The sequence below is a fragment of the Amblyomma mixtum genome, chromosome 6, assembly GCF_055824585.1.
Source record: "Amblyomma mixtum isolate Tamu chromosome 6, ASM5582458v1, whole genome shotgun sequence".
Taxonomy (NCBI): domain Eukaryota; kingdom Metazoa; phylum Arthropoda; class Arachnida; order Ixodida; family Ixodidae; genus Amblyomma; species Amblyomma mixtum.
This window is the reverse complement of record NC_143017.1, coordinates 59,367,354-59,378,281: the sequence shown is the minus strand read 5'-3', so window position 1 is coordinate 59,378,281 and position 10,928 is coordinate 59,367,354. Positions and strand designations below refer to the sequence as shown.

Below are 10,928 nucleotides of genomic sequence, written 5' to 3'. Positions count from 1 at the left end.
GAGATTAACATTGCTTTTTTTTTCTGCAGACTCAACCATTCTGTTCTATACTGACATAGATATTAACAGCTGACTGCATCTCCAATTGTTTCTTTGCTTTTTTTCGCCGACTCCCTGGCGAGATTTCTTCTTGTATTGTTTCTTCTTCTCGAGATTTCTTCTTCGCAGTACTCCATCTGAAGACCCTGCAAGCTGCGCTACGTCACACTAAAACCTACCAGCGATGGCAGCCGTGAAGGCGCAATTTTTTTGTTGTTCTTCAAACACGATGTGAGAAAAAGCCTTAGTGCTCTTCGCCCTAAAAACATAGAACAACCGGGCAGTGGTTGACTATGAAAAACGCATTAGAAAGCAGCGCTAGTAAAATTTCTAAATCTTGAAAAAGCTGACTACTCTTTCTGTTACACGAAATACATCTCGCTCAGATATACATTATTAATCTACTCAAAAGGTGAGCAGCGTTCGAGTTCTAGACTAATAGTTTTCTGCATCACAAATGATTACAAGCTGTTCGAAAGAAGACAGAATTATTCATTACAAGCCAGTAGATATCATCAGACCTATCTGTTAAATTCTCACGCCGTTTCTGTAATGTATTCGTTTTGCGCGTATGCCGCTAGATAAATTAGCTCACAGTCAGTTCCTAGCGGTACACAAGGTCAAGCCTAGAATATCGTCTTGACCCGTAGCATCCTGGCAGCAACAAATTAGGATAGCCTCAATTCGTCAGGTGCACAACTTACTGTAGAAAAACAATGAATCAGCCGTAAAAGCTTGCGTATAAACTGAAGAGTAAGCAGTAAGCTTGAAAGCGAGCGGTATTTCAACTGAACTGCGGCATTTTCCGTCGTATCAAAAAGAAAAACTCAAAAAAACGTACCTCTTATGATTGCAAAGAAATCGTTTGCACCACGTCAAGGATAATATCTTGTCGATTAAGTTAAACTAAATACAGATTTATTTATTTTGTGCAGAATACAAAAATTATTTTTTTTTTTTTTGCAAAAAACAACCGCTACCAACAGCTGAAGCCTCGAGTTCCCTTACTAATGGCAGCAGCTGCACCACAAAATTAATGCAGCCTCTTCGGAGGTTAGCATGCAAAATCACCTACATTTGTTCACCATGAAATAGCACTGATTATTCACTTTCAAATAAATAAAGGCATCACAGTGATTGCAAGGTAGTTGCTAACTATATTCACGTTGAAATAGCGAAAACTTTGGAAAAAGTATCTTTCAAACTTTCTTTAGACAACTTCACTGAGCGGATGAGGAGAAAAGTAATAACTTTCAATTTAATAGTCTCACAGCAAATTCTCTGAGCGTGAGGCAATTTCTCACTTGATTTAATTCGTTTTCAAAACAATGGGGCAGTGTCCTAGTTTATTTCTTTTTGAAAACCAATTTACTCCGTTTAAAATGCAATGAATCTTACGCCGTTTCACGTCACGACAGAGCTTTATGTGTTTATCGGCAGCATCTGCAGCATGGCCGTGTTAAGCAGAGATATTGTATATAAGATAAGAGTGCTGATGAAACAGAGTGCGCAGTGACATATAGGGTTGCATATGCTCCTCAGTATATCCTTGTCGGTCGTCGTTTCTTTATTCTTGTCGTTGGTATCCTCATGACAGTTATTTATCTGCTCGTTTCACGGTGAACTGCCCATCAGCTAGCGCCTGCATTACCTCAGCGATTCGGCGTAAAGGCCTTGGGACGCCCTTCTATTCTATGTCCCCATTTTTCTCTCCTTCCTGATATAATGCATTCATGCATTTTTGTCTGTTATTCGTATGCATGGTGATGCATTTCGTGGTCTTTATCGTACTTCATAAGGTCATTCTGGGCCCGTAGAGACAGCCTGCCTCCTCCAGAAAACTGTCCGGCATCACGACTTTCCCAATCTGCGCGAGACCTTCCTCCGTCCTCTACTGCGAACGGGCGTCCGCTGTCCGCTCTGGTGCACAACGTGATTACAATGGTAGCGCAGGAGGCTTTTCCTTTTTTGCACGATTTCTGACGCGAAACTCCATGCTGAGGGCATTTCCAACGCGGCCGGTGGCAGTTTGCCCACCATGTGGGGTAACGGCTTCCATGAAGTAGTCGTCACTCGCTTGACCTTGTTGCCTTGGGATGTCAGACGTGCAACTTTGGAGTGAAAAGTGAGAAAAACATTCGAAAACTGGTTTTTATTATATTCTTTGGACACATGTAAGTTGGATGCGATTTAAGCGCCAAAGCCACCCCTCCTGTATTCGGCCCACCTGCAAAATGAATGTACACATAGACGAGTTTTCGCAAAGAATTTTTTATAACGTGCTAGCGCTCACGAATACCCACAATGAAATTACGCTGATTCAGGCAACTGAGACACGTAGCGTACTGTGACCAGGCGCGTATAAAATCTTCAATGATCGGATCGCACCGTTTCGATGGGAGAATGGATAAAAATCAGATTTCTTTACAGCCACACCTTGGAAGCAAACAGAAGATTCAGAGCTTTTGTTCCGGCTTTATTTTTAAATTATGAATGCATTTAATGGCTCCTTTTCACCTCTCTTTGTCAACAGAGTTCTCTCCGTCCGTACGTTCGTCCGTTCACGCCACGAAAAGACCATTTTGAACTGGACCGCTATCACTGCCGCGTGCCTACTAAGTGGAGTTGAAAGAAATAGATACGAAAGATTTATTTATTTATTTATTTATTTATTTGCTTGCTTGCTTGCTTGATTGATTGATTGATTGATTGATTGATTGATTGATTGATTGATTGATTGATTGATTGATTGATTGATTGATTGATTGATTGATTGATTGATTGATTGATTGATTGATTGATTGATTGATTGATTGATTGATTGACACCTGCCGAAGCTACTGCAGCTGCAGCGAGTACCGCCAATATCCTCCTACCATCTGGTATGCAGGTCATTGAATTTTATGTAAAGGACACTTGCTCATGTAGTAATGAGCTTGCAATTAGTGGGCCCATGACAAAAGCGTTACTAAAAAATGACTTTATTTTCCTACGCAGAGGAGGAATAGAAGAAAAGCATGCATTTCTATAAGACTTCGTAAGAGATATACATTTTATCTGCTTATGTTTGCCTCATATCCTCACGAGCTGAACGAACAGAAGCTCCTTGCAAATGCAGCACGCTGTAATGCTTTTAGAACGCGTAGTGTGTCTATTTTTTTAAACGTTTTCTGATGCGTTCGAGTACAAATTCGTAGCCTCCGTCGCAGGTGCGCTTGTTCGTTCTTCACGAGTTTGTACTGTGCACGTTTCTGTTAGAGTGTATAGTTTTTGTGTATTCAGCGGACTCATCACCAGCATAAACATCAATGAATATACCTCTGTCAACGCTGACGTCCACGGTCTCCGCATCCGCCAGACCTATCCCATCTGGAACGCCTGAAAGCATTGAAAATATAGTTAAATAAAGCAAAAAAATGCTAGGCGCTTATGCTCCACCCGTAAGGCTATGACATGAAAGCGGTAGTGGATCCCGTCAGTCGCTCCTTCTGCCCACGCAGGCAGCCAGCCAAGTTGCTTTCATATTATGGCAAAAACCACAAGACAAACATATAAAGCCTCCTGTAACCGAACCGTACGAAGGTGCCCGCGAGGCCTCCTGGTCGCGTGTTTAACTCGCCACCGTAGGGTTAGGCGTTCTATTCCCGACTGATTACTGCAGTTTTCTTTTCAGCATATTTGATTTATTTATTCTCTGCAGACAAATCCACTTTCCCCCACGCACCTGCGACAACTCCCGCTACGACGGGTTCTCCGCTGAAGGGGTCCCGTAAGGTGGTCGCGTTAAAATGCTTGTGCCGACACGCCGATTACAGGCGATAATTTTAGGCAGACATGTCGTGTACGCTACGCCATGTCTGGATTCTTACAAATGTCGTAACGAAAGTGTGCGCGGAGGATTCTTTTCTCAAATTTTTCTTTGGCTCTTCTTTCTGTAAGCATGAACTGCACGTATGCATTCTCTCAGTGGGGTAATTTAAGCGCAGCACGAATTGCAGCGCTGATTGTTCAATAATTTCCCAGCGAATCGCGAGCTGCATTTGTTAGCCAATATGAGGCTGGGGTAGGGAGTACAAGCATAGATTGCGCTCCAAAAACACGAGCAGTTTCTCATTCTATAGAGTATCGTTGAATGCGAAACAATAGGCACGAATGCCAATTTTCCTGCTAACAACACCCCTCATTCTTTTGTTCTTCTTGTTCCCCCGACGCCAAATTTCGCCTTACAGAAAACAGGATTCCCGAGTGCATCCTTTAAATTATTTTTCTCTAGGGAATGTAAAGGGGGAACAAGTTAGTGGCTTCACGCAGCGAGACATTCGAATTTGCCGCAGTCGGAGCGCATGAATGCCTGCGTAAACTTTTAGAAAGCTCTGCCTTGCCCGGATTGTGTAAGATGCAAATGCAGCCATGCTTTCCACTAATTTGCCTTTATTTCACTGCGTTTCCCCACACCGCCATCACAGGCGTCGCGTTAGTCTCAATGACACTGCTGCAGAAGCAGGCAGACAGTTTGCGACTATTTAATATTCCGAGCGTAGCTCGCTTGCTTTCACAATTCTAGAGACTTAACTTCGTTACACTTACGCAACACATTCACTTTGCCCCCTCTCGGACGTTAACGCACATTCTCGATTACAACAAAATACCCGTTGGTACATAAAGGCACGAACTCGAACCACAAATAGACATAAGCAGAGGAATTAGGATCAGCTCCAGAGAGCTCTTCACTTCATCGGGTCGTTCGCGCTTCTGCGCGTGTGAAAGAGCGGCACTTGCCACTCCATTCAGCCCAATCTCGCTGCTCGCGCACTGGCTTCCTCTTCTATTCCCTTACGAAGCTCGCCTGTGCATGAGACGCTTCCCTGCGTTCACGCGCCTCGGCGAAGAGATTGAGATGTGGTTGCGTAAATGGCGGTTCCTTTCACACTGGCTGCCGGCAATTTCCCAACTCTTCTGAGATCACTCATGGCAGAGGAGGCTGAATATTCTCTGCTCACAACGTTGCCAAGAAGACAGACAGCAGCGCCCATTCTTTTTTTCACTTAAGCGTGAGGCCACCCGCCCAACTGCGCTCCTCTTCATCCTTACATCACTGAGCACGGCGTCCTAGACACGCCTGCTGTCCGCGGTCGGCGCAAGAAGCGTTTAGTACATATTTTATTTCGTCTATTTCTTTGTTGTAGAGCTAGCAAAGGCATGTCTGTGTTGTACAAAGGGCGGTGTTTCTTTTTGCATCAATGTGTGAGAAGCAAGTTCACTTGGTTGTTGTTGGACCAGCAAGTATTTTGCGTCCACTTTTCCCTAGTTCTGGCCTCAGGGCGCAAGCTTGTCGTTGGGGTGCCCGTGACTGACTTCGTTGTAAAGTCGCAGTGGTTAGGCAGTACCCTACTCTTATTGCTAATGCGCGCTCAGGTCAGGTCTAGAAACACGCGGGTAATTGCAATGATATCTTAAAAGGAGTACATTCAGTGATCAAATGTCATGGTGAGCTTACTCCCCCGTCCCCCTCCCCCCCCCAAAAAAAATAAAAAAAATGGTATGGAATGTTTAAGCATATTTTGTATTTTTTAGCAGCAACTGTGAATCAGTTGGTTTAGGAACGGACACATTTTATTTTTTTTTCTTAGGTTCGGTTGTACTTAAGAACACAGAGCAGCCTTATATGACTTCCAAATCCTCGTAAGCGATGCAGACGTACCTTCCAAAATGTTTAAGACGCTTTTTGTTCCAGGTAAAGTATCAGGAAGAATAAACGGCATCATTTGAAACGGCAGCACGTACATATAATTTTTATCGTAAGGGAGTCACGAGTGCATGAGCACTCAGCATTATTTGGTTCTTACTAAGAAACACCACAATGCAGCAAGGCCTCCTATGCTACTTGGATATTGGGACATTTATTATTTCTCTTTATATTTTGTGCCTTGCCGCTGGAAAGAATTGGGGCAGAAATTTTACAACTCTTTGCATATGATGCGTACTTCTCCTAACCAGACTAAAGTGAGTTAACTGTTATCTGGAAGAAATTTGTGCTCGTTAACTTCTTATTTATTATTTCTTTTTATTTCTTGAGGCGAATCACGCGCAGTTCTTGGTGGTTACGCTGTACCACAACGGAATTTTTTTTCGTTTGGATAAAAATGAGCCTGCATAGCGACAATGCAGTTACTGTTTACCTCGTTATGGGCGAAAGCATGGCATAAAATATAAAGAGAAATAATAAATCTCCCAATATCTAAGTAGCATAGGAAGCCTTGTTGCATTGTAGTGTTTCTTGGCAAGAACCAAATAATGCGTAGCGTGTTCTACGCTGAATATTAATGTATATTAGTGTGTTAAAGAGCCAAGGAGCTAAGGGTCTCTAAGTAATTCATTACTGAAATTCTGAATTTCGTAAGTAATGCCAAACAGGCCGCTCACAAAAGTGTAAATGAAAGCATCGCAGCATTTTTGCTCTGATGTGAACTCGCCGCACGACCATTTCTACCTGTTGACTTTATCATTTTATCTCACAGCGGGTTTTGTAAAATGTGCAGGCAAGGCCATCCCGGCGTTGGAATTTGGAAGATCGATAATCGAGGTGAATGCCTCTCTTCAGTTTAAACTCTAGTAAGCACCTTCTGCTGCAACACTTAGAAGTAGCATGCTTATTCTGCTAAATTGAGAAACAAGCAAATCAACGAAACCAAAGAGGGTGGAAAGCGGTTGCAACCTAATGTCACAAATCAGCAACAATAAATCTCGAAACAAACGTTCCCACTTCCAATGCGTCTACCGTAGTAAAAGACATCCCCTTCAAAAGCTTACTTTTTTCAGCACAATATTTCATTATTATTTCTCTGCTTCGTGCGTGAGTGATGCGTCAGAGTTACTACCCGTTTGTCTTTCAGCGCCAGAATTTGGTTCCACGCATTGAGAACCCGTGAAAGACCCGTTGGCTGAAAAAACTGGATATGCCTCTTGAAGCTCTGCGCTTTGCCGATAAGCACATGGCGGGCTGCAGCACTAGTATGTGTCTGAGTGCAACGGGCCGATGAGCACTGAGGACATTCTGCTCTAGGCGTGAACTTTCGCGCACTAGTCATTCTTTCTGCGCAGTGCTTAACATCATTTGTTCGGTTCAGTGCCACGCTTCTCCTTCGAAGTTTTCACATAAACTTTTATTAAGCGTGAAGTCTTTTTCCATGCTCGGAGCAGCAGTAAGGATCGACATTCAAGTATTCCTGCAGCCTTCCATGTGGGTCATATGTCACGGCCCATTAATAACAGGCCAAATGATTTCGCAAGAGGGTAGGATGCTTGCAGGTGGCCTCTTTCATCTTCCTTCCCTTGGAGATTTTTTTTTCATTTATTTTTCCTTGAGGTAAGTAGGGGGAAGTAGACGAATGGCCGTCCGTTTGTTTCAACTCCGGCGTTCGATGCCAATCGCGGATGCTAAAAAAGTCTTTAATATCATGGCACGGGGCATCAGAGAGATGCTGTTTTTGTATTTTGTTCCTCTCTTCTGTCACCTTCGAAAGTGTGTATTGCGCTGATCAGTCACTTGCTGGGCGCTGAGAGGTCGGATTACGCTAATACTTAACGAGCAAAAAATAAATCGCGCTCCGCGCTGCTCTTGCTCACAATGTCCTTCTTAATTATTTACAAGCGCAAGGCTCTTAACTTTCTTGCAAAGAATCGGCCATGAACCGGTGCTGTCCAGACGAGTAGGAACTGAGGCTAAAAACAGCGCTAACGGGCACAAAGCAGAGAAAGGGACACGATGCTGACTATCAACCAAGTTTTATTGCACGTTCACCGGTTAAATACCTCTCGTTCGTGCAAAAAAAGGCAGAAAAAGAAGAAAAAGAAAAAGAGGGAAGGCGGGATAGACAATAAACCACGTAGCAAGAGATTATGCATTTATGCACAGATAATTTCGCTGTCGCGAAGTGAAATGGAAGGGATGCTGACGCACTCTTCACCATTTCGCCGAATGTTGATGGCTTCTTCAATTTCTCTCGTCCGTTGGTCTGGGCAAGGTAGATATACCATGGTAGCGAAGGCTCCATAGACGCCCATTGGTCCAAACAATAGCGGCTCATGGGAGCACCCCAGCGCCACTATTTTGGGGGGCAACCTACGTATGAGTGACGTTGAATGACGTCACGGATACGTATCTTTTGGCGCGAATTATAAAGTGGCCTATTTATAGAACCCGCATTTTCGAGCCGGTATCACTTCAAGGTTGCCTTTCAGTATGCACCAACCTTTGCCAGTCAAATGTGCTCGAGTTCCTGCTAGTTATGGCCTTGTTAATGTGCAATTGGGAACCCAATGAAAGTGACTGGCAAAGAAGGTAGCATAGAAAGGCTGCAACACTTTCAGACGCTGGCTTAGCATGCATGATTCGTAGTGGAAACCTTGGTGAAAATACTGGTGCTAGTACTGTTGAGTATATCAAGGTATGATGCACAAAGCACAGGCTCAAGTGCACATTTTGGAATACAGTGTACAGCAATGGCTTTCATATTCATGGTTTATTACAGCAACCAAAGAAATACAGTGATAAAGCACACCAACAAAAAATGCGCGTCACAGGCAGCTCAAGCAGTAGTTTTTTTAAGCTGGCTATTTATTTCAATGGTCACAGTGCGGATAGGAAAAAGCCCTGAAGTTCCACGAACGTTGCCAGGTAGGAAATTGAAGGGTATCGAAAACAATGCTACGACAGCTTCCATTGAGGCAAATATGACATAAGTAGGCGCATCAACACATTGGTCATGCAGCACACAGGGATTACTCTTCACATTTCATTTCTTCAACTGAAAGAATATAGCAGCTATGTATACACCTGCATGACAATATTAAAAACAAGTTTTAGCATCAACAAATCTGCTCAACGCTAGAACATTACACCATACATAGGGCCTGCGCACAACCTCGAGACCTCCTTCTTGTCGCTAACCGAAGAAATTTGAAGCAATTCTAATCAAACTAAAATATACATGAAGTGCAGTTTAAAGAGAAGTGCAAGGACATTCAATACAGCCACTCCTTCCTCGAGTAGGCACAGCATCGAGACGCAGCCGTCCTGGCCGCAGATACAGAAACAGGTCGAAGTGCTTGGAAGAAACCCTCAGGTCTCGCAGCTGGCACGGCGTCTTCTCCAGGCTGAGGTTGCGGCAGAACTGCACCCACGTTTTGCACCTGGACATGATGCAGCGTCCACGTTATACAACTGCACCCAAATGAATACCATATACTCCAAACGTCAATACGCCAAGATTCCTTTCACTTAAATGCAGTACGTTATAACTATGCCAGAAAATGCTCGCGCCAAGCCTCCGCGCCTCAGAGTGCGGTTACGCTTGTCTGATACTACGCGGCTAGCTGCTTTTCTATGCTCAAAGAGTGACTAGAGCGATGCAGCGAAATGAGTTTAAAACTACATTGACGGTCGTGTATACGTAGAACGGCAATAACTATTGCTGGCCGAATTCAGTTAAGGCACAGTCAATGCGGCGCACATACACATGGTTGAGTTTCGATACTGTCAGTTGCGAGGGGATCCTCAAATTGGCTTCACGGTGCTGCAAAACCCATTAATGTCATGCTCAGAACTGTTAGGCAGCGCAGTTGGTTTTAAATTGACCATGCGGCAAGTAGAGGGCACGTGGTTGCTCATGAGAGCCCGGTATCAATTTCAAGTTTGTGAGAGTTGGCTGCACGAAACTAGCTATAAATAAGACAAATGATTTGTATCTTTTGCACATCTTATGACTGCAAGTGCGTGCCCTGCAATTTACTAAAATATCCCGATAACATGAAGCCAAGTGCGTATGAAACAGTTACAGCTACAATAGGCGCGGAAAGCCCGACAAAAGCATATCTAGAGCAGACGACAACGGCAAGAGCTCACCTGCGAAAGTCCAGAGGGAAGCGGTGTAGTCTTGGTAAGACACCCACGGTACAACCCACGCTGTCACAATGTGCCACGGAGCAAGGCTTCTTCACATGCAGCAACCTCATCTTGAAATGCAGAGCTAAGCGCTTGACCCGATGAGCGCGAAGCCTCGGGAAAAGGTTTCGCACTGGCCGTACACCGAAGAAACGCTGCAGCGGTGCAGCGGGGTGCAGATCTTGCCAAACGGTGACAGAGAAGCGACGGGCAAGGACGACAAAAACTTCTTAAAGGGGCCATTTCGAGACCGGCAAGCTTAACTTGCACGCTTTCCAAGCCGCGCCATAGCAGGCAGCTGGAGATAAGAAATCGCTTCGTATGTTCCAGCAGCCACTGTGGCCGGGTGCCGAAACAAGGCCTGCAAAGTCGCGCTGCAAATGCACCGCACACTCATCAACCGAGGGCGCAACAAGAGCGTTGCAAAAAATTACAAAATTCAGCGTAATGTTTTGCAGAAATAGTTTACCTATTTTATAAATGTGGCAATAAAATATTCATTTCTTTTTGTTGTTTTGTAGCATTTTTATCTGTGCTTTTGAATTTTATTATATAAGTGTTTCGGCCGCCCAAAGTGGCTGTGCTGCAGTCGCGCTAAACCGTTTTTGGGCCCAGCCTTCGCCACCATTCTACATCCACCTTGGTCTGGGTAGGTAGATATAATTGTGGCGTTGCCAAGTTGGGGAGCACATTCATACTCTCGGCAATGTCTTGCCAGTTCACTGCTGATAGCGCCTTTCAAAGACCTTTTATGCTCTTGCAGCCGTTCATTTAAACAGCGCCCTGTTTGGCCGATGTAGGTGTGCCCGCGTGACAGTGGTATTTGATAAACGGCGTTTTTAGTACATTTCACGTGCATGTTCTTGTGCTTCTTTTGGCACTGCTTCCTTCCCGTTCGCTCACTATTTACGTTGGCACACATGCTCCTTAACTTGTTAGGTGCTGA

The 10,928-nt window shown here is 44.3% G+C and overlaps 1 protein-coding gene across 1 annotated transcript; it reads right to left on the bottom strand.

Annotated features, from left to right (window-relative positions):
- Nucleotides 1–8,552: 8,552 nt before the first annotated feature.
- Nucleotides 8,553–10,311, bottom strand: LOC149339216 (52 kDa repressor of the inhibitor of the protein kinase-like). The gene is made up of 2 exons (XM_089550426.1): nucleotides 9,944–10,311; nucleotides 8,553–9,231 (listed from the first exon to the last, which is right to left on the bottom strand). Exons 1-2 carry the CDS (start codon nucleotides 10,051–10,053, stop codon nucleotides 9,042–9,044), a joined length of 300 nt encoding a protein of 99 aa, XP_089406552.1. The 5' UTR covers nucleotides 10,054–10,311; the 3' UTR covers nucleotides 8,553–9,041.
- Between the last annotated feature and the right edge of the window lie 617 nt (nucleotides 10,312–10,928).

Bases quoted from the DNA above. Each gene is read 5' to 3' on its own strand.
- LOC149339216 (XM_089550426.1), bottom strand. From the start codon at position 10,053: ATGAGGTTGCTGCATGTGAAGAAGCCTTGCTCCGTGGCACATTGTGAC. The intron at 9,232-9,943 runs GTGAGCTCTTGC...CATCATGTCCAG, and splicing joins TTCCCTCTGGACTTTCGCAG to GTGCAAAACGTGGGTGCAGT.